Source organism: Oryza brachyantha, chromosome 5 (assembly GCF_000231095.2).
Source record: "Oryza brachyantha chromosome 5, ObraRS2, whole genome shotgun sequence".
Lineage (NCBI taxonomy): Eukaryota > Viridiplantae > Streptophyta > Magnoliopsida > Poales > Poaceae > Oryza > Oryza brachyantha.
The window spans coordinates 15,141,826-15,169,370 of NC_023167.2; the positions used below are offsets into that span (position 1 = coordinate 15,141,826).

Below are 27,545 nucleotides of genomic sequence, written 5' to 3' on the forward strand. Positions count from 1 at the left end.
TACCACTACTTTGAGCTTTGATCCTCACTGTGCCCTTTTGTTCCCTCACTCGACCCCTTCGCTCTAGTTGCCCCCATCCTATTGTTGGAGAACCACTCTCTTTCCACCTCCTCCCTTCCTCGACCTCTTAATCCTCATCTCTAACCACAGCAATACCCCCTATCACCTTCTTTCAGGAGAAAATGACATATCTATCACTCTTATCTGCTGGTTTCGTTAGAATACCACTGCTAACATGGGCTTCGGTAAAATTCACCACTAATGTGTACACTGCCGCAAATATACCATTTTGGAGTAAGTTGCATCTTGCTCCTTCTTTTTGGTTCCTGTCAGATTTTCTAGGACGAAATTGCCCCTCTTCATTTGTTGCCACCTTTCTATCCAGCCAGCAGAACAAGAACACGCGTGAGGAGGGGCAGCCGAGAGAACGAGAGGACAGAGAGACGTGAGAGCAAACGTAGAGAGAGAGAGAGAGAGCAATTCTTCAGGTTTTTCGTGTAGGGACCCGACAAGAAATAGGAGTAAGACTAAGGAGAGTGCTACAACAACGTGGGTGCTCCTTAATAACTTGTGTTATTTAGCTGGACCATCATCCAAACTGCCTAGTCATCCATGACAACATGTGGTTGTAGCCCTCTATGCCTAGAATTCACGTGGATTGGCTTTATATGTAAAAGAGGCATTGGAGTGGTTAGCTCAAACATTCAAAACAATTTATGTCTAAACACTATTTAAATTTTGAATTAGCTTTAGAACCATTAGAATGAGTAAAATCATAGAATTAGTGCATAAATACTTATATTGTAGTAAAATTTAAATCCTAAAAATAATTATATTTTGGATAGAATGAGTAAGTTAAAAAAAAATAGAACACATAAACTCAAACATAAACTTGAGTGTTGTATCGTCAGAAACATGGATATGCATTCCCTAACTTTAGGCTATTCACAGTGCGGCGGTCGTGGCAAGTAGTATCACCATGCCATGTCCGCCGCCGGTCGTCGTGGCAGAGAGAAGGGGAGGAGAGCGTAGCCTCAACAGGGTGCTCACATCCTCTGTAAGATGCAAGTGCCTCGGGAATGATTGCAGCCAGGGGGATGGCGGGGAGCAGCGATGTGAAGGTCGCATCCTCGCCTTCGCTCGCCTTGACGTGGGTCCCACTATGTATGCGAAGAGAATGGAGTGAGAAGGGCGGCGACTAGAGTGAGGGGCAAGTAGGGGCGAATCTAACAAAAAATAGGAGGTCTTGACCGGATGACCAAAGCAGTTTAACATAAATTGAAACATATTGTCTCATATATTTTATTTTTTCTAGATATACTTATTAACGTATCCATGGAAGAAATTGGAAGAAATTTATAGGGGTATTAGAGGGTCTTCGTAGTTCCGGCGCCGGTAGGGGGGCGGAAGACCCCCTGCCCACACGCCAGCTCCGCCGCGGGGGGCACGGGGTTGCCTTACCTCACTAAGTGGCGGTCGTCATGTAGATGTCCCCCGGCGGCTGGCCCGAGCTCCACACGCCGTCGTCCGCCCTCAGATCTACCCCCGTTGCCCAGATCTATGTCGCCGGAGTGCCTCAGATCTGTGTTGCTGCCAAGGAGAGGCGGACACCTCTGTCAGCCGCTGTCGTCCCTAGCGCTGCCTCCAGCAGCGCCCACCTCCGTTGACCGCCGTCGTCCTGAGCTCCGCCCACAGTGCTGGCTGCCGCCGCCTCGAGCCACGCCGCGCCGCTCGAGCTCTGCCCGACGCGAAGGAGGAAGGGGAGAAGATGCCGAAGAGCAAAGAAGAGAGCGCCGCTGGCGCAAAGGGGAGGAAGAAGAGAGCGTCGCCGACGTGAAAGGGGAGGAAGAGTAGAGCGGTGAAAGGCGTCGTTGGAGTGGAAAAAGTCGAAAGTGACAGAGAGGATGGAGAAGGGTATTTTTATTATGATTCTCTTATCTTTAGGGTTTTATTGTAAATATCTGGACTTTTATATAAATAGAAAAATTGTAAGGGTTGAAATAGAAAAGTTCAGGGAGTGACTTGAAAATGTTAGAGCCACTTGCCCTATGGAGGAGGCTTTTTTTTTTGGATGGATGGCCTCATCCTAGTTGGAAGATGAAGCATTGAAGCTCCATGATGAGCATCCATGCACTGTGAATGGCGCGTAAAGTTACTCATAAATTGGGTCCTACGAGGTTTCAGGTTTCCTTGTAGAACAAGCGCACGGTCATTGCTCCAGGCAAACATATTCCATATGCACCGGCTACTCTGACAAATTGCAAAAGCATTCTCAACTTCTCATCCTCCGACCTCCGCCTCTCCTCTCCCCCGTCCCCACCACTAAACGACGAGACGAGAGAAGAGACGCCGCGCGCGGTGCCACGATGCTGCTCCGGCGCCTCCTTGGCCCCTCCGGTGAGGTCTCCCGCCACCTCCGCTGCTCCCACTCTACGCTCGCCTCGCGCCCTGCCTGGGCCATGGTGGTCAGCGAGCCGCAAGAAGAGGCGGCGGAGCTACGCGCGACCTTCCGCCTCGCAGAGCCCCCGCGCGCCTCCCAACTCCTGATCCCCGTCGACGCCATCAGCGCCCCCGATAGCCAGAACCGCGGCATCCATGCCAAGGGAGAGTCCATCTGTGCCGTCGTCGAGGAGGCGACCAGCGACGACGGCCTGATCCTCCTCCGCGCCATTGTTGTGCAAGCGCAACTGCCTGCCTCCGCCCAAGCGACGGCTCCCAACTTCCCAGGTTCGTCTCGGCTTCTGGGCCACGAGGACGAGAAGACCGTCGCCCGCGTCGTCTGCAACCCTCTCAGCGGCCAGCTGATCCTCCTCCCGGACATCGAGGGCACACGCAAGGGTTCGCCCGGTCTGGTGGGGTACGCCGGCTTGCTCACTCCAGCTGACCGCTGGGACGGGCCGCCCGACAGATACGTGGTAGCCGAGGTCAGCGGCGACGACTTCGTCATGCATCGATTTCTCTCGGAAACGGGGAGGTGGGACGCGATGCAGGGATTCTTGTCCCCACTGCCGGCTGCGCGCCCGATCGTCGTGGATCAGCCGGTGGTGGCTTTCGGCGGCCGGTTGTGGTGGATCGACCTGGCCTGGGGCGCCGTCTCCGTCGACCCGTTTGCCGACGAACCGGATTTCCGCTTCGTCGAGTTACCGAGCGGCAGAGTGCTGCCTGCATCCAACAAGATGAGCAACGAGAGGCGACGACGGAAGGTGATTCTGAGCAGGCACCGGCGCATCGGGGTCAGCGAGGGGAGGCTGCGGTATGTTGAGGTCTCCGAGGGGGATCCATTCGTGCTCAGCTCCTTCGTGCTCGACGAAGAGGGCAGCTGCTGGACGATGCAGCACTGTACGGCGCTGTTGTCGGAAGGGGCGCCCTTCCCGCAGATGCCAGGCATTGGTTGCATCAATCCGCTCAACTCCCATCTCGTGTACATCATGGTCGGCAGAATCGTTTTCGGCGTAGACATGGAGAAGGGGATGGCGATTGGGCGTTCTGTGCTGGATGAACCCTGCTGGCTGACACCCTGCGTGCTCCCGCCGTGGCTTGGGTCCAGCCGGATCCCTTCTACAGGTGCTTGATCAACTATCTATCTTTCTTGTGTGTCCTTTTTTTGTATGATTATTATTTCTAAAATGTTCGATTTAGTGCATCCACGTTTTTCATTGCCTGATTTTTTTGTTAAAAGTGGACATCATGACGATTTTTCATTTTCGAGCAACACGTTTGGGCTTTGTCAGGCGTTGTTGTAATTTGCTATAGACCATAGCTCATTTTCGTCCCTGGATTAAATCCTATTGGAGTCGTTCTTTGTGAATATCAAATCTCCATTGTTCTACAATTATTTCCAATTTTAGGCAATTCGGACTTACAATACAATAAAAGGGATATTTGATGTTTACGAATAGCTTTGCAGGTTTCTAAATTGGTTGATGTAGTTATTCAGATTATTTTTGTGAGCTCCAAAATTTTGCATCTAGTTTTCCTTAATTTCTTTTTTCCCCTCTACTAGTCTAACCACTTCTAGGTTAAGCAGAGTCAATCCTCCGTGACAGGACTTAAACTTCAGTAAATTGACTATAGCAGTGATGATCATGGACAAATATCAGCACCAATGATCATGGACAAAAGGGTTCACGGCGAGGAATGTCGGTTATGTACCACTTATTTTGTTCATAGAGTTAATGCTGAGGTGTTTTCATGCAACGTGCGTTGACAATGTCTTTTGCGATTATTGGTTGCAATCGTTCTTGTCACTATCATGGCTGTACTACTATTGTTTAAATTGTTGTATACATGATTGCAGGAACCCTTTTGAGCAAGAAGATCGACGTTGAAAGCAAGACTTTGGAAGACATGCTAGTCCGTGTAGATAGATGCAGTTTAAAATGAGGTGCACTGGCTAATTCATCATTTGGTATTTTCTCTTCCAACTCATATTTTGTGTACCATTGTTTTATCCATTATTAGTCATATTTCATCGCACCTTCCAGAGTTCTCATTTAGCTATAGCACCGGTGCAGTGGGTTACGGTCTCAGTCCAGATAATATCAATGTTCCTAATATTGTACCATTTATCTGAATTTTTTTGGTGTTCATTAATGATACTAGTTACATTTGTCTGCCTCCTATGATGGTGTTACCATCTCTAAAGCTTATACTCATATTGTGGTGAGTACTTGTTCTGCTCATACATCTTTATTTCCAAATGTTAGTGGTGCTGAGCTTTGTTGCTTTGGTAAAACAGGATCATTCCTATCAGAACCAGCAGACATGAACTATCTCAAACTTAAAATTATCTCAATCTTTATCATGATGAATTTGTCTTTCACTATGCTGAAAATTCTATAATTAATCGATCAAGAGCAAACTGAAGTATGTTGCTTGCTACTTTACTAGTTACCACTATATAATCAGCTTGTAATTTTGCTCCAGTAGTCATGAAATTTCACACCCTTAACTGCATACATCCAGTTTGGATGTAGAGGCCAGATCTTAATCCATTTTCTTTAGAAAAACTGCAATGCCGCACCCTTGAATGATGGCATAGGAACAAAACCAAAAGGATGCTCTGGTTTCAGTATACTTTTGGTTTATACTGAATCCACTAAAATTGATGATTTTTTCACTCGCTCTCTTATCTTCTCTGCTTGTGACATAGTGAGACTGATGTTTACTCATTTCTTGCAGGTTACTTGAAATTTACTGGTAGAGATGTTCCAGATATTGTCTTTGATGGTAGCAGTTTCTTGAAGTACCTGAACTCTCATTTTGGGGGATGCTAGGAGAAGTTTGGGTTTTGCCGTGCATTTGGACTTTGCTGGTGCTAGCTGTTGAATTTTGAGTGTCTGCTTTGAGAAATGAGTGAGTTGGGGTTTACTGAAGAACTTTGTGGCCCTCATTTTGACGAATTATGTCAAACATTTTGCAACTTGTCTTTGCTGCCTATGCTGTGAACGCTGTTTAATTAAGGATGTGTTTGGTTGGGGAGATTTCATGGGTTGGGATGGAGCCAACCAGGTTTTGCCCTTGTTTGGTTTGGGAGTCGGAAGGAGTGGGTCGGACCTAGGAGGGAATATTCTAGCCAGATTCGGGGTGGGATGATCCGGCAAAATTTGCCGGACCGAGCCGACCCAGCAGCGTGCGCGGGCGCGCGTGAAAAGGGCCCACGCAAGGGTGAACTCTCCGGAAAAATCACCGGTGCATAGACCGCATCTCCCTCCTCCGCTCGCGATTTTTCTCCCCCTCGGCGTTTCTTCCTCGTAGGCGGCTCAACAGCGACAGGGGGAGGAGAGGAGGCTGCGGCGGCGACAGGGAATAGATCGGCGCTGGCATCAGGTGCTCCCCTCCCTCCTCTCCTCTTCACCTCCTGCGCCTCGTCCTCGCTATCGGAAGACGGCGGCGGCGAGGCCGATGGTCCATTTCCGGCCAATGACGTGTCGAGGCTGCTGAGGAGGGAGATGAAGCTAAGGCACCCGACGAGCACTTCTTGCTGCCCTTCATTGATGTACAGGTCTTTCTAGATGAATATGATGCATCCTCTCATCACTCCAACATCTGCAAATCGGCAGTACCGTACAACAAGCGGTTAACATTTCGTGCGAATTTCATCCATTTCAAAGTTTGATCGATTGTTCAACCGTGTCATTTGTTGCTTGTTGATAGCCAAAAGACATATTGGCAAAAGAAAAATAATTTGTGATTATTATCCTTATATTACTTAGAATGTGGATTAATTGGTTTGTCAATGTTTTAAAAATACTATTTATGTGTGAAGAATTGATATATTAATGCATGCACATAACTATTCTCAGTTTGTAAACTCAGTTGATAACTTCACATATTTATTGTGAGGAGGTAATCTCACCTTTGCATATGAGGAGGTTACTCTACCTACTTGTCCTACCAAAATTCATCCATCCAAACACAGGATAGGTTCATTCCATTCATTTTCATCTCTCTAACCAAACAGAAAACATGCTCGCTCTAACCCTTCATCCAAACAGAAAAATGAAACCGCTCTAACCCAAAAAATAGGAATGGGTCTAACCCATTCTAACTCATCCCCAAAACAAACACACCCTAATTCAGTGAAATGACTTCTATTGATCATTTGAACGGGAGTCCAGAAATATATGCAATGTTTACGTGCAGCACATTATGGTTCTCTTTTTTGTAAAATTTCTGTAGATCACACCATGCATGTGGTGCTTAGTTACGACTTACTCCCTTCCATTTTCTTTTACGCCATTGATTTTTTATATATGTTTGACCTGTCATTTTATTTAAAAAATTTATATAATTATTGACTATTTTATTGTGATTTGATTTATTAATAAAGTAACTTTAACTATGATTTATAATTTTGTATATTTGGACAAAATTTTAAGTAACTTTAAGTATGATTTGTTTTTGTTGGACTTTGTTGATAAATTTATGACCTTTTATAAATATGGAAAGTTATTCACATTTGGGCTGCCTAGTAAGTTGGTGACGGCCCATGGTTAATTGTGGTTCCTTGGCCCAACCAAGCACAGCAACCTAGGGTGAGGCATTTTTGGCGGGAAACTTGTGACGTCAGACCTTCTGAGCAAACACCGCAACGCGACAGGGCTGGGCATTCAAAGTTTCAAATCTTCAAACGCCTTTCCGCAGCAAACGGAAGAAAAACTTTGTCCTTCCGTTCCCGTTCTACTTCGCTCGTGCACTAAGCCCATTAGACCACTGTCACTGATACGTGGGCCCGGCGAGAGCCCTTCCCACCATATTTGGTAGTAGAACACCTGGAATTCGGCTGCGGCCAAAAATGCCTCCCTCCACGCACCAAACGGATGATCGGCGTGTGCACCGAGTCCACATGCACCGGGGTACGAGTGACAAATTGCACAGGCCCCCTCGATTTCTCATCCTAGTACTCTCCCCCACCTTCCACAAGACGAGCCCGCCGCGGCGGCCGGCGGGCGGCGGCGCCGCCATGACACGATGCATCTTCGGCGCCTCGTTGGTCTCTCTGCTACGGTCTCCGGCCGCCTCCGCCGCTCGCACTCGACGTCCGCCCCGCACCCTGCGTGGGCCATGATGGGCGACGTGAACATCGTCGTCTCCAAGTCCAAGCGACCTCCGGCGCTACCGCTAGGCTCGACCTTCGTCCTCTTCGAGCCCCCGCGCGCCTCCGAACTCTCCATCCCCTTCGATGCCCTCTTTCCCCGAGCTAGCCGCGGCCGCAGCATCGACGTGCCTATCTCCTCCACGTCGCTCTGCAAGCACAGCTGCCCTGCCCTCCCCCAACATCGGCTCCCCCATCTATGAGAAGGACGTCGCCCGCGTCGTTTGCAACCCTCTCAGCGGCCAGCTGCTCCGCCTTCCGGACATCGGCGGCTCAAGCAAGACTACGCTCCAGCGGAAGGCCGGCATCCTCACCCAAACCAACCGCGGAGATCAGCGGAAACTTCGTCGTCCGTCGTTTTCTCTCGGAAACCGGGAGGTGGGACGCCATGGCAGGCAGTGCCAGTCGCCGTCGGAGTACGTGTGAACTGATCTAATTAGGGTTTATTAATTAGGGCCTCCTTGTTCTTCCTTTTCAGTAAGATTGCCGTGAACTGTGGTCGCGTTGTTTCAACAGATCAGCGCGCAGGTAGACAATATCTATTTGCGTAATTTCCAATCTATTGCTATTAGAGTATTAGCAGCCGAATATAGAATACATTATCTCCCTTTCTATTTGTGTCTGCCACTATGAGGCTTATTCATTTGAACATGCAAAACTGAATTAAATAAATCTATGCACACATCCTGAGCTGAATATCGTCCACTCAAATAACCCTACAAGTATGGACCAACTAACCTAAGCTATAAGCTAAACTCTAGCAGCTAAACCATAACTACATTCCTAGTAGTTATGTAGTATTTGAACACAATAAATTAACTATGCTACGGACCATCTAATTACCGCATGAGCTGCGGCACATGCGACTTGACGACCGCATCAGCGAGCGCCTTGTAGGTGGCCTGCGTCGGGTGAACCGAGTCGAAGAACACGTACTCCGACGGCGACTGGCACTGCTGCAGCGCGCTGGTGCAGAGCGCCCCCATCTCCACCATCCCCGTCCCGCAGCACCCGAGGCTCGCCTGGGTGAAACCTGCAACCACGCATACACAACAAGATCGAACCGAAAAGTTCAGTGGATCGTGACCGTGAGAGACAATATTTCTACCGCATGAACCTTTTGATCACGACATCAACATTGACGTGACCAAACGGCTTGTCACATCATTGTCGGTGGTTTGTCACGTCATGGCGTGACAATATTGTCTTGCCATGCCATTGTCATGGCGTGACAAGATTAGATTGCCATTGACGGGTGTGACAAGACTGTCACGCCATGTCATGTTCGAATAGACGTCTTGCCACGCCACTAGCACTGGCATGGTTAAATATTTTTCTTCAGAGATTTAGTAATAAATGTATTTCTTAAAAAGGTTTAAAAAATAAAAAAATTTCATGGTTTGCTGTGTTGCTCACCGTATTTCTTGGGGTTCTCGGCCATGTCCTTGAGAGGGGTGTAGATGTCGACGTAGGCGATCTTGGCGCCGGGCGAGTCCGCCTCCACCTTGGCCAGTGCCTTCTGCAGCGCGGCGTTGTACCGCTCCGCCGCCTCGTTCTCCGCCGCGATGCAGCCATCGGAACTTCCCCGGAGGCTCTTCTGCACCGGGAGGCAACCCAGCGGCGGCAACCCGGCCACCATCATCTTCCGGGCTCCCATTTGATACAGGCTCTGTACGGTTAAGAATAATAGACAATGTCACTGTGAGTATATTGTGTAAATAAGATTAAAAGAAGATCAGATCGAAGTGAGTTGTGATCTATATAGATTAATCTGATGACCTTGAGGTTGGACTGGAGCAAGCCGATGAGGTAGTCGCCGTACTGCTCGACGGTGGGGTAGTCCGCGGAGCGCAACGGCAGAAGGTAGTACATGGTGACGTCGTTGGTGCCGGCTGAGATCACGTACAGGGACTTCTTGGCGATCTCGTCGGACTTGGGCGCGCCGATCTTGCCGAGGAGCTCGCGGAAGTCGTCGAGCTGCGAGCCGAAGGTGGACACCAGGGCGTTGCGCGCGGTCATGTCGTCGAGGCCCGACCCGCCCGACGCGAAGCTGGCGCCGGTGGAGGCGTCGGCGACGGTGAGGTTGCCGGAGTGGTACGCCGGGAGGAGGTCCTTGATGCCGAGCGACGAGACGATGTAGTCGGTGATGAGCTTGCCGTCGGTGAACCGGCCCGTGGCCTCGCCGCCGGGGAAGTCGCGGCCGTAGGGCGCGTGGTCGGCGCGCACCAGCGTGGTGAGGCGGTTGTTGTTGCCCGGGTCCAGCGTGGAGTCGCCGAACGCGAACACCGCCGGGACGTCGTGCCCGGACGGCGCCGGCGCCGGTGCCGGCCGGGCGGCAGTGGCGCGGGGGAAGGAGAGGAGGATGGCGGCGAGGAAGATCGCGACGGCGGCTAGCGACGGCGGCATTGCTACGAGCGCGAAGCGATCTTGGTGCGGCTGCTTTGTGTGTTCCATGGATCGGGCACCTGATCGCGTTTATATAGCGTGGGGGCGGCAACAGATTTGACGCGTGCAGGATATTTATTAAGAGTTTGATCGAAACGAAGGTGTCATCGTTTCGTTGATACATCGGGCTGTTCGTTCCCGCCTTTATCTCAAACTGCATGCAGAAGCTCTCGTGCTGAGTTCGGTCCAACGTGACCGGCGCGCGCACGTGCACTATTCGTTTCAATCGTGTATCCCGTTTGTGGCTTTGTGCTACGATTCAGATTAGAATCGTGGAGTTGACTAGTGAAAAAGGTGATGAGGGGTTTACGGAACGGTATAGGCACGAAACACACGTGTATAGGTTTGTTATCTAGGTATCAAACTATATCCCTAGGGCTCGTTGGTTCCCCTCTTCTTAACCTCAGATTCTCTTGTTTTTCAAGCACATATGTCCCAAACTGCTAAACGGTATGTTTTTTTACGAAAATTCTATATAAAAAGTTATTTTTAGAAATTTAGATTAATCTATTTTTAATTAATAATTAATTAATCATATATTAATCTATTATCGTGTTTTTCGCGCTCCTAATAACCAAGCTGCCTAAAGCAGCCTAGGTATTAGACTATACCTTTCGTGCGATATACTGTTTCGTAACATTTTTCTATAGGTAATGGGTTTACGTACGCTCTTGGCTCTCCCCCAAGTTATAGCAACTTCGAACTTTGAAGAATATATTTCAGATACTAAACCTACCCGATGAAACAAACAGAAAACAGATAATTTGTACATACTGCGATAAGCCTTCTTTATCTTCAATGATTTACGTACTCCTCGTAATGATTTCAAATACTACTTGGGCCGTAACGACTACATTCAAATCTCCATGGCCCTGTTTAACTTAGCCCAACTGAAACTCTCAAAATTCAGAAGGTCTAAGCCCTCGATTGGGCCGACATTTTGGTCTTACCAAACAGGCCTTGAATGGGCTACAAGCAACGAAGCTTCGAGAGGCAGCCCACGGCCTCCACCGGAACGGCACAAGGAGTCAAAGATCACCTGACGACAGCCGGCTCGGCTCGGCGCGGCGAGGCCGAGCGTGTGATACTCCGGCGTTCGTCCGCGTCTCCGCGAGGACCGCGACCGCGACCCCCCGCGGCCTCCTCGGCGCGCGCAAGCCAAGCAGGGGTACCGGAGAATCGCCCGAGAGCATATGCCCCCTTCGCTTTCGCTCTCGCGGCCCTCCTCCTCTTAACTTATCCCCTCTCTCGCTTCGCCCCCCTCCCGCCCGTCCGCTCGGCGCTCGCTCTCCCCACCACCACTCGTCCACTCCTCCGCATGGCCTCTCCTCGCGCGCTGCCTCCTCCGCACCTCCGCCTTGACCTCTGCTCGTCACGCCTCCCGCCGCTCCGCTCCCCTGGCTGCCGCCGGCGCCGACGCCTCCTCTCCGCGCTCCCGTCGCCGTCGCCGTCCCCGTCCCCGTCCCCGGCCTCGCGCTCGCAGAGCGTCTCCACTGCGCCAGTCGAGCGAGGGGTTGGGCCGACCACCTCCCGCGAGCAGCCGCGCAGCAGCGACCCGGCGCTCGCGGCGGAGGTCGCGCGGCTCTCCGCCGTACGCGCGCGGCTCCGCGGGGCTCTTGCTCTCGGCGACAAGCTCCGCGCGCTCGACGCCGAGCCCCGGGTGGTCGAGTTCTTCGGGGAGGGGTCGAACGGTGGGGTTCTGGGCGCGCTCGAGCCCCGGGAGGTGTTCCTGCTCAAATGCCTAGTCGCGGCCGGCCAGGAACATGTGCTCGGCGCGGAGCTCGACTGGGACGGTAGCAGCCAGGAGCACCACCACCACCATAACGGCGGCAGCAATGGGAGCGCGCTACGGCAGGCTCTGTATAGCTTGGCCGGTTTGGTCGGCAAGTGGAGCTCGGAGGGAGTGGTGGAGAGCGAGACGGGGAGCGGAGACATGGAGCTTCTCCGGCGTCTGCTCAAATTTCTCGGCGACATCGACGAGTTCTACGACTGCATTGGAGGCATCATCGGGTGAGAATTGTTTGGCTGGTGCGTTGCTTTAGTTAGTTGTAGACGAGTGAGTAGCGGAAGTTGCCAAGCATCCTGGGCTCGTTGCCGAAATCTGGGAGTTGGTAACTGCCAAGTACTTCCAACATTTATGACATCAGATCTATATTACTGTCATATGAACGAGGAGTAAGCTCGTTACCATAACTTTTTTGTACTGTAGTGCAGTGCTATTTGAAACGTCTCTTAAATTACAAATAATTTCGTTTAGTTTTCACACTGACATCTGAAACGCTATCAATATTCCTTTCATGGTTCCAGCTATCAGATTATGGCATTGGAGCTGCTTTCAGCTTCGAAGGACCGCAAGCACCGGCCTAGCAAAGACAAATTTATTGACTTCCATGTTCCCAGTGGACTTAATCTATTGGAGGATACAGAATATGCGTCTCAAGCTGCTCTGTGGGGGATTGAGGTAATTTCCTAGCCTACATTGCCTTAAATTGATCAAAGAGATCAACGCCCGTGTGTGTGAGATTTGTGATGTGATTTTTAAGTGTGGGACTATGCTCTATTTGTCAAAGACATCTACTCTTTACATGAGCTGAACTTTGACCGTTTCTAGGGTTTGCCAGAACTGGGTGAAATTTATCCGATTGGTGGTGCTGGTGATCGTCTTGGTTTAGTGGACTCGGATACTGGTGAATCCCTCCCTGCTGCATTGCTTCCTTACTGTGGGAGATCTCTATTAGAAGGCCTGATACGTGATCTGCAGGTACTTTTGCTAAGTATATGAACTTTTCTTTGTTCTGTTGGTGTTTGTAATATTTTTACTGAAGTCTGAAAAGACCAGTTGAAAATTGAAAACAATAGGGGATTGACTTAGCTCAAGGGATGAACTATAAACCACCTAGTTTTCTCTTTTTACGTTCTATTTATACAGTATAACTCATTAGTGACACTAACTTCCTTTATCTGAAAGTATTTCCATTACCTAAAAAGGGCGAGACTAACTTCTATATGCAGAATACTGTAGTAAGCCTCATTTTCGTAATGTTCTGTTCACAAGGATTGACAATGGTGTAAAGTGTCTATGGCCACATATGTATTACTTGAATAATTTTTCCTATACTTGTTTGCCAATCTCATCTTTTGTATCCCTCTGTCATTAGAAATTTATAAAGGTATGAAGTGTCTATGACCAGTAATATAACTGCGTTAAATCACTCCATATTTGGCAGGCTAGGGAATTTTTGCATTTCAAGATATTTGGGAAACAATGTATAACTCCTGTCGCGATCATGACAAGCTCTGTAAAGGATAACCATGAGCATATAACTGCAATCTGTGAAAGACTTGAATGGTTCGGTAGAGGTCGTGAGAATTTCCGCTTATTTGAACAGGTATATAATCAAGAGTTCTGGTAGTTTTTTATTTATCCATTGACATGTTCCTTTCTAGTTTGTAAATTGGTATTCACTCAGTCAAAAATTTGTTACAGTGCTAACTAAATCTCATCATGACTTTTATAGCCTTTGGTACCTGTAGTAAATGCTAAGGATGGTAAATGGTTAACCAGTGGAACACTTTTTCCTGTTGGTAAACCTGGTGGTCATGGTGCTATTTGGAAACTTGCATGCGATAGAGGTATATTCCAATGGCTTTACCAAAATGGCAGAAAAGGTGCAACTGTACGTCAAGTCAGGTTATCCTAAGAATCGAATATTTGTTAATCATTGTCAAAATAAATTATTTGTAAGGGAAATAACTGTGCACATTCTGTGGTTTTCAGCAATGTTGTTGCTGCAACTGATTTAACACTAATGGCATTGGCGGGAATGGGACTGCGTCATGATAAGGTAAAAATTTTCACAGCAGCAGTGTTGAGCTCTTTTTTATTAATTATTGAGTTCTATCCCCGGAGGGCACACTGGAGCCCCAGTTTTACCTCTTGAGTGGCATCCATATTAACTACTGATGCAAATCATGGTTGTGATGTCTACTTTTCTTCTTTGAATTCAACTGGTGTGGACTATTTTCGTACTGACATATCATACTCCAGAAATTAGGTTTTGCATCTTGTGAGCGAAGAACAGGTGCTACTGAAGGTGTAAATGTACTAATTGAAAAGGAAAGGCAGGATGGACAATGGGCATATGGTATTACTTGCATTGAGTACACTGAGTTTGAAAAATATGGCATCCCAGAACCCACAGTAACAAATGGCAGGTAATTTGCAGACTATTTATTTCAACTGTATCCAACTGTGTGTGTATTGTTCCGCTCTTGATACTTACTACTTTCCTCTTGTTTTTATGTATCAAGATGCTTATCATACTGGCATGCTTGGATGTTCATAATTTTATATGATTAGGAAGAAACTTGATGGCAAATTGAAATATTTTTATAAATGCAAAGCTATACACTTAGTTTCTTAGCACCAAAAGGCTTGTCTGCGTCAGAAAAGGCTTATGAAGCAGTCTTGAGTGTGAAATTTTGTGTTGGTAAACATATCATAAAATATATCAAAATTCTAGAAAAATACCAATAATTTGTTTTTTTAGACAAATGAAGCTTTTATTGATCTTAGATAATTACATCAAGGTGATACAAAATAGCAATAATTTGTGTTACCTTGACTTTTGGAAAGAGTGAATGCAAGCTACCTGAATATTCAAACGTTGATGTGGTATGACAACATATACTTTATCTGCTGGACCTTTTTTGTTTGATGCATAGATTGATATATATATTTATGGTTGTTTTCCTTTTGTAGGTCTTGATATTTTATCATCTACCCTTTTCTTAATTTAGTTTTCAGGCTAGCTATCCAGCAAATACAAATATTCTATATGTTGATCTGCAAGCAGCAGAGGAAGTTGGCTCGCGCAAAAACGCTAGCTGTTTACCAGGAATGGTATTAAATTTGAAGAAAGCTGTGTCATACCTGGATCATCTGGGCTTTGAGTGTAGGTACTTGCTTTGCAGTAATTGACTTTAATTTCTGGTCCATCTAAGCATGCTGGTACTTGTACAGTTAAGAGTCATGGTTCTTACAAGTGCAATTAGGCTTATGATTCTATCTTACGTATAATTATTTTCCAGACATATATCAAGCACATGATAATTTCGGTGCCATTGACATCAAGAAAAAGAAATTCCATGGTTGTTTATAACCTGTGTCTTACTCTATTCATGTTGGCACAAACTCCCATTGCATCATAACTTGATGGTTTTTGTTGCAAGGGCATGAAAACCTGAAATAATCTAATGACTTTCAGATAAAACTGCTACATATGCAAGAATATGACCGAAGAAACTGCACTGTTCTATCAAATGAATACCGAGTCACCATTGTATCCCAGTTGTTTTATGCAGATTGACCACTTAAAAACGGTATCCTTTATAATGCTTTAATTGGTTAATCTGCACCAAACATGGACATTGTTTGGGATACAATGCCCATGTGCTTTCCTAGTCATAATTTCCAAAGGTCCAAGTTCTCTTCACAACTTCCCTAGATATTTAGGAATCTACTGTTCTTTTAATTCCCACTGTAGATATGCTTCCGATATGGGTTCAATGATGTAGAATATATTATCTCATTTCTCATAGTATTGGGTACTCCATTTCTTGTGTAAGGTGGGCATTGGGGCACACTAGCAGATATTACAAAGTCTTGTTTACTTTTAAGTGATTCACTATGTTCTGTCTTCTGTAATAATTGTCTTCTCTTCTCTTACAGTGCTGCTGGAGGCAGACTGGAATGCACAATGCAAAACATAGCTGATAATTTTATGAACAGTTATAACTACAGGTGCAGTAAAGGAGTAGAAAGTATGTCATTGTTTCCATATTTGATCCATGTATTCATGTATCCATCAAACTACCTTTTCCCCTTTGTGTATTGGATACTTGGGTTTTAGCAAATTCGTATCATACAGGTGACCTTGACACGTTCATTGTGTACAACGAAAGGAAAAAAGTCACTTCGTCAGCTAAAAGGAAGCTGAAATCAGAAGATGTGTCATTGCACCAGGTTAGTATACCATGCTTCTCAATCCAATTATTGTATTCCCATGCTATGATGCAAAAATCTAATAGCTTAGGGAACTAGATGATATCACAAGACATGTTTAAGGACCGCTAGTGTACTTAAGTCTTTTGAAGGAGAAAAGGAGCACCTCAAACATATGATATGTCGATATGTAACCTTGTTTTAATTCTACAATCCCCCAGTTGGTATATATTCACAATTTGCCAGATATATGGGACTACTCTTGAACAGAATGCAGATTCAAACCAGTGAATCAGACAAAATTACTTGTTTATATTTATTGTGAAAGTTTGACTATTGTCGTGGTTATTACTGACAATTTTATTTGGTGGATCAGCACTTAGCAGTATGTACCGCCAAAATGCCTGGCGTGCTGTGTTATATGATAGTGCTTGCCTGAATGTTTTCCCGTCTTCAGCTCTTATAGAATGCCTATTTTCTTATTGGAATATTATTTCTTTTCCTTTCTACCCCACAATTGAGCTTGGGCTCATTTTACTATTTACAAGAATATAAAACTTCTGATTCATTAATTTTCTTTTGGACTCAAAAGTTTTGCAGTATGATGAAATTGATGCTAGATGTATCTGGCATGCTCTAGGTTGTGCAGTTTACCCCTTCTTTTAAATCTTATAACTTGCATGTAACAAATATATACTTTGCCTTGCTATACAGACTCCAGAGGGTTCACTCCTTGACATTATGCGTAATGCTTATGATCTCCTTTCTAGCTGCAATGTAAAGGTTCCCAAGGTAAATTTACTTCTGTTTTTTTTTAATCTTATTTTTTACATGTAACATGAATCAACATCATGTAGTGTTAACGCAATTCAGCAGCACAGAACCTATGGTGTTATGGTTGGTTAACGCTGTTTGTCCTCCTACCTATCAGTAGCGTTTTAGTTGATATATTTTGAAACTTTATAATTGCATTTATTTTTTAAGAAAAACCATCAGTAAGGTAACATGAAGAACTATATTTGGGAGTATCAAGTTTCTAGTCGTATTTATCTTATTCAACTAAAACAGTATTTACATTCACATGGAGAACAGACTCAAATTTGTGTGATAGCTATGGTTATCTGATTTACCTCTGCTGTTAGATAGGATATTGAAAACATACCATGTAGTGTCTTCATGGACCATTGACTCATCTTGAGAGTGCGTGGCGAGGTGTTTTGCTGGAACATTTATTTATTTACACTCAATTGTCTGATCAAAAAGCAACTTATTGAGCACTGACCACTTTTATTGTGTGGGACTGTGGGCTGCTTTTCTGCTTTTCTCATTACTTATTTGACCTTTCTTATTTTCAGGTCAAAGACAATAGTGAATACTTGTGTTCTGGACCACCTTTTCTCATATTTCTTCATCCTGCTTTAGGTCCATTTTGGGATATCATGAGGCAAAAGGTACGTTATTGAGTTACTGTAACTGTGTAATGGCAAATGATAAAACATGACTCCATGGCTTTATTCTCTAAACAAATAGATTATCTACTTGCCTACTCCACAAGTCTACATAATGTGTCTAAGCTGCAACTGTCAAAACACAATTGAGCGGAGTTCTTTGTACCTGGTCTCCTTGATGCCATATATTCCTGTTTGTGCAGATAGATTGGCAAGGCAAATGCTTACATATTATGTCATGAATATTGAACAGATCAGTTACAGATTGGCAAGGCAAATGCTTACATATTATGTCATGAATATTGAACAGATCAGTTTCCTACCACATGATAATACTTAGGGCACTTGACACTCACAAGAAATTTCTTCTATCTACATTTAGACCTGAAAACAAAGACAAGAAGCAGCGAAGCGCATTATTCAGTGCTCATGAGTCACAAATGCTATTGTGCTATTTGGTGCTGTGATATACCCTCTGCATCAAACATGCATAAGACATACTTTGAGCTTGTTAGATGAATTCAATAAATTGTTGGGTCAATTGCAGAAACCAGAAGTTGAAAGATGAGTAGTATGTGAAATACTGAAATCTAGAAAAGAAATAGGAAATGGACCGGAGTCACTCCTATCGGATGGGCTACTCAGGCCATTAATTCCTTAGGGAGTGTCCATTTATGTAATCTTAATGTTTAGTAGTTATTTATTACAATCTGAAACTGTTTATAGTTTAGTTAGTTATCTTTGACGGACAGTTGGTTGCCTAAGTTTTCATTCATGCAGTTTGTAGGTGGCTCAGTCTCTCAAGGTTCAGAATTGCAAATCGAGGTGGCAGAATTTCTATGGAAAGATGTTGAGGTAACCATAAGAGGAGATAATTTCCTTATACATTTCGCGTCATATGGCAAACTAACTCTATTTGCTTACGTTTTAGCTTGATGGAAGCCTAATTGTTTTAGCTGATAATATTATGGGTTTGACCAAGAAGAATAATACCGGTGAACAAATAATGCACTATGGTACCAGGTAAACTCTTCTCCTTACACTCTTATCTGGAACACTTGTCCTATACAGAGATGAAACTCAAAACTCCATGTCTGCTGAAAGGTGTGGGAGATGCAAACTGCGAAGTGTTAAAATTGTGAATGAAGGGATCAACTGGAGTTCTGCCAATAATGTCTATTGGAAGCATGATGTTGAGAGATCAGAATCTGTGAAGATCATTCTTCATGGGAATGCTGAATTTGAGGCAAAAGATGTTGTCCTTCAGGTGCAATTATTAATAAAAACTTTAGAATATTGACCCCATATTTTCATTTTGCTTACTATTGTATATCCTTGTTCTACCAGGGAAACCATATATTTGAAGTTCCCAGTGGTCATAGAATGCGCATCATTCAAGAAGCAGCAGGTTTGTTAATTCCATGTGTCCTATTTTCCTCTTTTCTGTGATGCCATTGGGTGGAAATGTCTCCGCATTGACCTAATTTTGTATTCAGATTATTTGTGATGTGAAAAGTGTCAAGCGCATAATGTATCTGTTTTTCTCCTTGAAGTTTACCATTCTATATATACTAGCTGTGCGGAAAACTTTTATTTTGCATCTGATGTATCTGACTGAATTTCTGTCAGCAGGTTTTGTTGTTAAGTTAGATCCTATAAGCGAGGAAGTGATGGACAGTGGAACCTGGTACTGGAAGTATGCAGTAGATGGAGCTCATGTGAAGTTGGAAATGGTAGAACTATAAGGACATTACCAACACTAGATTCTTGATTAATTGATTTCCGGCTAGCTTAATTATTATCGAGGGCACACGTGACTGATGAATTTTGTTGACTAAAGTCCAGCTTGTAGTTCTTGTTGTAAAAAGTAATAAATCTAAATAGATCATTGTACAGTGCACTTGAATAAAGGCATGCTATGCTGTCAGCCTACTCTTAATCATTTAAGTGATGTATGGACATATTTTTATCAATGTTGAGGAGAGTACTCATTCTCCCAAAATTGCCAAGGAAACTGTCTTTTTTACTTTTATCATTATTACACGTTTATGAGTGACAGTCAAGTTACAAACTTCCATTTTTCAGCCTTTCAGGTATGCCTGAATCTACTTGTTTAGTAAAACATCTCTCTCTACAGCATCTTTTGTAAATGTTATGTTACAAATTGTACCTTGGTATTACAGTAATTCGTTTTTTTTTCAAACCAGAATATCAATGATCCAGAGCATTTGGGATCAAAGTCAAGTTGACTTCTGAAAAGGTTATGGAAATAGCCAGGAGAAAGCAAATAGAGGAATTTGAGGTACTGTGCATTCCTTTTAGAATTGGTATATTCAAAACTGCCTGCATAGTTCAGATTGATAGTCGCTTTGTTTGCAGTGTCTTAGTGTTGAGTTTACCTGGATATGAAATTATGAATAGCACAATAGTTGCAAATAATCAAAATTTTAACTATTACACCTTTTTGAATGCTTTTGAAGAATAATGCTGATGCACATTCGACAAGATATGCTGTGTCAAACATGTATGCGTTGCATGAACTGGAGTTGTCTTCTGGGAACGCCTATTAGCTAATATATTTTAGTTTACGTATACATTCGACATAGAATGACTAAACCTTAGTACTGTTATGGCCTTATTGGGTTTAGTTGGATGATGTGCAATACCTAAAGAATAAAATAAGTATCCACTTGATCGATTAGTTCGCTCTCTACCACGAAGTAGCCCTGGAGATCCATTTGCATTTATTATCTATATCCAGCAAAAAATATATAATTGTCTAAACATGTTCTTTCTGAGGTTTTATTCACCTACCATCACAGGCCCTGTTTGAACAAAGCTGGAACAAGTGTTTGCTCTCTACTACCCTAGGAATTAAGTAAATATCTTTTTCATTAGAAAAATCTCGAGTTCCTAATTTAGATTTAGCTTTTCGGTTGTTTTCTGCACAGCGTGGAGGGGGGGGGGGGGGGGGGGGGGGGGCATAGTCAATACTATCATATTAAACTAGCACCTGTGTCCAGATACAAAGGTACTAAATCACTGCTGCGGTCAGCTAGATTCACTTTGCCAGATCCAAGAGGCTAGCTTCTTGTCGGTCGAGCATTTCCTTCCATTCAATTGTAGATGACTAAGGGCAGACCTAATTTGATTCCTTCATTATGGATCAGCAGAAGTTTATTTCAACTTGGTGGCTGGTGCGTTCATTATTCAGCGGTGCTGCAGGATGGTGGACATGTCTCCCAGCACTTCAGCCCTCTCTCGGTAAGTGTTCTGGTGCACCTGGTCGCTCTCCTATGCCCCTCTTAGGGATGTGCAGTTTTTATATGCTGCTAGTACAGTAAATCATTTATTCATATAGTTACTGTTTCTTTGTTAGGATCTAGACAAAACAAAGCAATAGGTTGGTTATTAGTTCATTTTCTATAATTATACATCAGGGTTCATTCTATTTTTGTATCTCCTTTTTGAACCCTAAAGAACGCCCTCAATGGATAGATCAGGCCCCGGCTGGCCCGAACGAAAGGCTCTTTCAGGAAGGAGTACATCAGTCGGGGCTCTCTTGTTTCTACGATTTCAATTTGTATTTACTTGCACGATGCTACAAATCTTCATCAAAATAAGTAATTTCATAATTAAATAAAAACGAGGAGCTGAAGATTTTAGTTTTGAATTAACGTTGTGATTTTGAAGACGGTCCATCTTGCACTTCCAATTAAGAAGCTAAAGGCAGTGGGACAGAGATAGTAGAATGGCTGGTATTTTAAAGATACAAAATAATAATAATAATAATAATAATAATAATAATAATAATAATAATAATAATAATTTTTACTATGAATCTGTCACACGGTCACACCACTAAAGATTCAACAGATTTTGCAAATTGATCCCTGATACATCCTGATATTATAAAACATCCTAATATTTGGTTTAAACAAGTGAATATCAATTTTTCTAAATAAGCAAACAAGTGATGCTAACAATTTTATTTCACCCATAGCAAAGCATGGGGCATTTCGCTAGTTAGTGAAAAAGTACCAAAATAACTGAGTAGCAAAATTGGGTGCCATGATCTTTATCCAGAAACTGGCTGCCATGGTCTTTGCCACAACATGTATTCATGTGCTTCAAATTATAGCAAGCATCTGTAGTTTAAAATTGGGTGGTAGACTAACAAAGAAGTAGCAAACCATAGATGTTGGGATCTTAATGTCGAGTTGACGGCCCCGGTTTTGGTTCCATCAGAATCACCCTTACACGATGTGCAATTATATACAACAAAATGCTCCGCACTAAACTTTCTTGGATCTGTATTTGGACCGAGTATTAGTGATCTTGTCCAGTATTGTATTTTGCACTGGCAACTTACTCTAGACAAAAAAAAATCATTTTCACGTTGAGAAATACATTGTATATTTGCGAGAATATTCTGAAAAGATGAGATATGCTCTATTGGGGTGGTACGGGGGGAGAAGATTGGGTGGAGTCCAGAGGGCTGTGGGAGAGACTTTGAGAGTTGAGAGGGTCCTTGGTCCTTAGAGAACGGAGGGAAATTGAAAGGTAGGTGGTGAGGGACTGAGGGTACTGGAGAGGCCCACGTACAATTTTGGGCTATTGATTTGTGGGAGAGGGGGTTGACTGAAAAAAATTTATTTTCTGGTCAAATTTAGTGGTACGGTTCAGCCCTTTTAAGCCTTCACTAACGCAATCGGCAATACTTCTTTTTTTTTTTTGCCGGGGCTGGCAAAGAGGGCCACCGGCAATTTCATTAAGTAGAGAATGCACAGCGATCGGCAATACAGTCTCATCTTTTAATGTTTTAGTTATTTAAAAACATCAGCAAACTGTTTATTAATGATTAAAAATAATTTATGAATAAAATTGTATATACGTCTTTTTAGCGATCTAAAAAGCAAAGACTAAAAATAAGCTACGATAAAAAACCCAAAAGTTAATTTCAAATTTAAGTTTTAAAATTTAAATTTTAGGTTATAAGCATAAGAATAAGCGAAAGATGGGGGCCTAAATTGGTTAGCAGCAATTGCTTATCATCATTCAGTGTTTAACATTCATCATTTTCACTGCTCTACTTCTCACAAAATCTTGAGAGCATATGTGGGATTCTCCATGTCCTATCAAACTTAGGTTTGTTTGGCTATAATGATGAGATGACCAGTGGTTGGTTTATAGACTAGATGGGTGGGTTGGATCCAATAGAGAATATTCTCTCAATATGCTATGGGATGGTTCACCAAATTAGTGGGATGAGGTAGGACGGGGCGAACACACTGGCGCATCCCACGGAGGGAGGGGGTGAGGGCATCGCACACTGGGCATGGCGCCGCCGTGTTGCAGCTTGTGCGTCGAAGGTTGAAGCTTTTGGCTGATTTTCTTTTCCTCTGTATGCTTGTGGCTGTGGCATATATGCTTGTTATAGCGGTACATATGAACATATATGCTTCTTTTTCCTCTAATTAGGTGTGAAATGACATATGAAATTCTATTTATTTGGTGTGGATATAGATAATATGACATGTCCAGTCTATTATATTATTAATTGTAAAATGTTCATATTCATGTATTAAATTGATTTTAATATAACTTGTATAAACAAACACAAAAATGCGTTAGGTTATTCAAATATAATCTTACTATCTAATATGTTGTATTTAAAAGATGAGAGATAACTTCACCAACTTATTATGAAAGATAATTATATCTGGTCATCTCACCTCCAACCCTTGAACCAAACAAGGGATATGTTTATTTTATCCTATCTCATCTTTCCAACCAAACAAAAGACAGGGTCTAACTTATCCTACCAACCAAACAGAAAAATAGAAATAACACATCCTGAAAACCAGGGATGGAACTAACACATCCTAGCTAGTCACGAACCAAACACACCCTTAGTGACGGAGTGTACTGTTGATTATGACTTAACAAATTCAGGAAAAAATGATTATGCTTTTTACTTGAGATCTCAATGGCGGTACATTCCCAATGAGCTCATAAAACAGATAATAATCTACATAATACAATATCCCGTTGTAAAGCATAGACACCTTACTTATTATATTTAAAAATTGACACCATTACCAAATTTAGGATTTGATCTCTGATTAGTTTGTTACACAACCGAACGCCCTTGCTTACCTGTGCTTGAGAATCTTCTTTAGGTACATTTGTGTTCCACTGTTTAAAACATGATTACCTTGATCTCAGGACTCCTTAGCAAAGTATGAATTGTAAAATGCAAATGATAAATGTTTTTATGAAAATGTAATTTGTATTTGAAAAAAAATGAAGTAAAAATTCATTAGCCAACTTATCGGTAAGTGCTCGGAATAATCCATGATAAGTGTGATGGGTAGCCACCTACCATAACTCAAAAGGTCTCAAAAGGTCTCAGTAGCGTTTGAAATAGATTGTTCATCAGACTATTGCAATGGATTATTATCTACTTGATTATAAGAATAAACTTATATTTTAAGAAATAAACTTAACATCTAATTTAGAACAAATGGTCTAATAAATGTATTTTTAGAAACATGGAGTAAATAATCTGCAGAAATATGTTAGCATGATGTAATTAGGCCTTGATCTGTGGATGTGATTGCGCTATTTGCGGTAGGCTTGCATGCCACCCATGCGCGTATATATGTACTCCTGTACCCACACTTGGAATACGATCAATCATTCACACACTTTCATGGTATCAGAGCGGTTACGATCCGCTACTCTTCCGCAACCCATACCAGCGCCCGCCGCCGATCCGATCGCCACCACCGTCGCTGACTCCATGTCGCCGGGTGTGTCGCCGGTCTCATCGCCAGCGCTGCCGATCCGATCGCCTACCCCGTAGCTGCCCTCGACACCGGGTGTGGCCGCCGATCCGATCGATCCTGCCTCCGCTTGATCTCCTGCTGTACGTGCTGTACGTGGCTGTACAACTCCCGGCCGCCGTCTGTGCTGTTCGATCGCCTGCTGTACACATCGCCGGGTGCAGCCGCTGCCGCCGATCGCGCATCTCTTCTCGTCCCGTGCCGTGAGCGCGCGGGCGCGTGTGCACCAGCCCCGCGACCACTCCCATGGCGGACGACGACGACGCGGCTGCCACCGCAGCGGCGGCACAGGAGGCCGAAGTCCGCGCCGAGGCCGAGCGCCGCACTGAAGCGGCGCGCCTCCGCGCTGCAGCCCTCGACAAGTTCGAGGCCGCCCATGAGACCATCTGGGCGCAGGCCACCGCCGTCGTCAACGTCAAGGCGCTGATCCCCATCATCCTCGACAAAGTGACCAACAGCTACACCAAATGGCGGGGCATGTTCCTCACCGTGCTCGGCAAATATGCCCTCGCCCCGCACGTGCTCGAGGACGAACTGCACCCCGACCGTCCGGTTTGGGTCCAGACTGATTGTGTTGTGCTGTCATGGATTTTCGCCACCGTCTCCAGCGACCTACAGCAGTCGCTCATGCTTCGCCAACGCCGTGCACGCGAGGCATGGTGCTACCTCGAGGACGAATTCCTCGGCCAGAAGGAGTCTCGTGCCATTCTCCTGGAGACGCAATTCCGCAACCTTCGTCAAGACTCCATGACGATCACTGATTACTGCCGCAAGCTGGAGACCATGGCTGCATCTCTTGCTGAATTCGGTGATCCCATCGGTGATCGCCAACTGGTCTTCACTCTCCTTCGCGGCCTCAGTGGTAAGTTCCGCCACATGGTGTCTATACTGAAGCTGCAGCGTCCGTTCCCGTCGTTCGCCGAGGCCCGGACTCACCTGCTCCTCGAGGAGATCGACATCGACGCTCGCCCACCGTCTCCACCTGCGGCCCTCATCGCCTCGTCGCCCACGCCACCGGCTGGTGGCCCCGGCCGCCAGGCGCCGGCCACTGGTCCTCCGCGCACCGGCCAGCACAGCCAGGCTGGCGGCCAGCCAGGCGGCCAACGCAACGGCCGCCGGCGTGGCAAGGGTGGCCGCGGACAGGGCCACCAGCCCGGTGCTGGTCAGGGTGGCCAAGGCTCCTCTACAGGCGGTTACGGCGCCCCTGGCCACGGCGCATCCGCTGGCCAGGGTGGCGTGCACGGTGTGCACCCCTCTTGCACGGTGTGCACGCTCCAGATGTGGCCGTACGGTGGCCGCCCACCACCAGCACCACCGGCCTTCGCTGCTGTCCCGCAGTACGGCGCACCTTTTGGTGGTGCGTCCAGCGGCGGTTTCTACAGCCCCGGCTCCAGCTACCCGTTCACCTACGGGGGAGGATCAGCGCCCTCGACACCGACATTTCAGGGGGCACCATATCAGCTGCAGGCTGCCCCCTGGAACCCGGCACATGGAGGCGCATGGAACCAGGACTCCTTGGTGCAGAATTTCAACACCATGACGCTCCACCCCCCGGCACCTTCGGAATGGTACGCCGACTCTGGTGCAGGCTCGCATATGACTGCGGATGCTGGTAAAATTTCCACCCTATCCTCGCCCACTTCATCTACACCTTCATCTATCATTGTGGGCAATGGTGCTTTACTTCCTGTCACTGCCGTCGGATCTCATATTTTTTCTTTTCCACATCGCAATCTAGTTCTTAACAATGTCTTAGTTTCACCTCACATCATTAAGAACTTGATTTCCATTCGTCGTTTTACCACCGACAATAACTGTTCCGTTGAATTTGATCCGTTTGGTCTTTCTGTGAAGGATTTGGAAACCAGGAACGTGATCGCCAGGTGCAATAGCTCTGGCGACCTGTACCCATTTTTTCCACCAGCTACCAGCACCTCCGCACTCCTCGCTGCACCCACCTCGCTATGGCACCGTCGTCTTGGGCATCTTGGGCACGAAGCTTTGTCCAAACTCATTAGTTCCAAAGTTATCACTTGTAATAAAGATGATAGTCATCATTTATGTCATGCTTGTCAGCTCGGTCGTCACACTAGACTTCCTTTTGGTTCTTCCAATTCCCGAGCTCCAAATAATTTCGATTTAATACATTGTGATCTTTGGACATCTCCCATTGTCAGTGTGTCGGGCTACAAATATTATCTTGTCATTTTAGATGATTGCTCTCACTACATTTGGACTTTTCCGCTTCGCCTCAAATCCGACACATTTGCCACGCTTTCTAACTTTTTTGCCTATGTTCGCACCCAGTTCGGCACCACCATCAAGAGCGTCCAGTGCGACAATGGTCGTGAATTTGACAATTCCCCGGCCCGCACGTTCTTTCTCTCCCACGGTGTTGCCCTTCGCATGTCGTGTCCCTATACATCCCAGCAAAATGGCAAGGCTGAGCGTTCCCTTCGCACCATTAATAATATCTTGCGCTCACTCTTATTTCAGGCGAGTCTTCCTCCGGTCTACTGGGTTGAGGCACTCCACACCGCCACTTACCTTGTCAACCGGCTGCCCACCAAAACACTCGCCTCCTCCACCCCTTTCTTCCACCTCCATGCCACTCCACCCTCCTATGAACACCTTAAAGTTTTCGGCTGTGCTTGTTACCCCAACATGTCATCTACAGCAGCCCATAAACTTGCTCCTCGTTCATCCCTCTGCGTCTTTCTCGGCTACTCCTCGGAACACAAAGGCTATCGTTGTCTCGAGCTAGAGTCGAATCGCATTCTTACCTCTAGACATGTCGTTTTTGATGAATCCTTCTTTCCTTTCGCCGACATGTCCACCTCACCCATGGAATCCTCCGCTCTGGATTTCCTCCTAGATGACAGTGATCTCACCGCTCCTGTTCGTGGAGCACCGTTTGTCCGTGCAGGTACTATTGATGGGGCTGTTGGAGCTCCCGCGCCTCCCTACTCGTCGAGTGCTATGCCCGCGCCCCCTCGCTCGCCACCGAGCGCCGTGCCGCGGTCACCACAGCCGCGCGCTGGGCCCGAGGCGCCCAGCCCCGCCGGGCCATCCACCGGCGCTGCTTCCAGCCACGCCCCTGCGCCACCGGCCGGTGCTGCTGCCCCTGTGCATCCTGCACAGGTTGCTGCCAGCAGCACTGCGGCCACCGGGCGCACGGTCTCCACTAGGCCGGTCTCCATCGC

General features: G+C 45.6%; 4 protein-coding genes across 7 annotated transcripts; 3 read left to right on the forward strand and 1 right to left on the reverse strand.

The window, feature by feature from the left end:
- Positions 1-2,221: 2,221 nt before the first annotated feature.
- LOC102717157 lies at positions 2,222-5,645 on the forward strand. Of its 3 annotated transcripts, XR_005811901.1 has the most exons (4): positions 2,222-3,564; positions 4,298-4,408; positions 4,603-4,662; positions 5,182-5,645. XR_005811901.1 is itself a non-coding variant. In XM_040524496.1 (3 exons), exons 1-2 carry the CDS (start codon positions 2,367-2,369, stop codon positions 4,381-4,383), a joined length of 1,284 nt encoding a protein of 427 aa, XP_040380430.1. In that variant the 5' UTR covers positions 2,222-2,366; the 3' UTR covers positions 4,384-4,408; positions 5,182-5,645. The 3 variants fall into 3 exon arrangements, 2 of the variants coding, with proteins under 2 accessions (XP_040380430.1, XP_040380431.1); XM_040524496.1 differs by lacking the exon at positions 4,603-4,662; XM_040524497.1 differs by lacking the exon at positions 4,603-4,662 and having other exon boundaries at positions 4,298-4,384.
- A 2,475-nt stretch (positions 5,646-8,120) lies between these two features.
- LOC102717436 (GDSL esterase/lipase At2g40250-like) lies at positions 8,121-10,074 on the reverse strand. The gene is made up of 3 exons (XM_006655333.3): positions 9,377-10,074; positions 9,014-9,266; positions 8,121-8,630 (listed from the first exon to the last, which is right to left on the reverse strand). Exons 1-3 carry the CDS (start codon positions 10,049-10,051, stop codon positions 8,437-8,439), a joined length of 1,122 nt encoding a protein of 373 aa, XP_006655396.3. The 5' UTR covers positions 10,052-10,074; the 3' UTR covers positions 8,121-8,436.
- A 1,237-nt stretch (positions 10,075-11,311) lies between these two features.
- On the forward strand, positions 11,312-19,502 carry LOC102717713 (UTP--glucose-1-phosphate uridylyltransferase 3, chloroplastic). Of its 2 annotated transcripts, none has more exons than XM_040524446.1 (17): positions 11,312-12,052; positions 12,350-12,503; positions 12,654-12,803; positions 13,270-13,431; positions 13,561-13,733; positions 13,821-13,887; positions 14,091-14,257; positions 14,843-15,001; positions 15,774-15,865; positions 15,973-16,067; positions 16,761-16,838; positions 17,402-17,497; positions 18,275-18,349; positions 18,426-18,517; positions 18,599-18,761; positions 18,842-18,902; positions 19,124-19,502. In XM_040524446.1, exons 1-17 carry the CDS (start codon positions 11,361-11,363, stop codon positions 19,237-19,239), a joined length of 2,592 nt encoding a protein of 863 aa, XP_040380380.1. In that variant the 5' UTR covers positions 11,312-11,360; the 3' UTR covers positions 19,240-19,502. The 2 variants fall into 2 exon arrangements, with proteins under 2 accessions (XP_040380380.1, XP_040380381.1); XM_040524447.1 differs by having other exon boundaries at positions 11,361-12,052; positions 19,127-19,502.
- A 4,578-nt stretch (positions 19,503-24,080) lies between these two features.
- LOC121054399 lies at positions 24,081-26,321 on the forward strand. Its single transcript, XM_040523835.1, has 2 exons — positions 24,081-25,954; positions 26,197-26,321. The coding sequence occupies exons 1-2, from the start codon at positions 24,589-24,591 to the stop codon at positions 26,232-26,234; spliced, it is 1,404 nt and encodes a 467-aa protein (XP_040379769.1). The 5' UTR covers positions 24,081-24,588; the 3' UTR covers positions 26,235-26,321.
- The last annotated feature ends 1,224 nt before the right edge of the window (positions 26,322-27,545 follow it).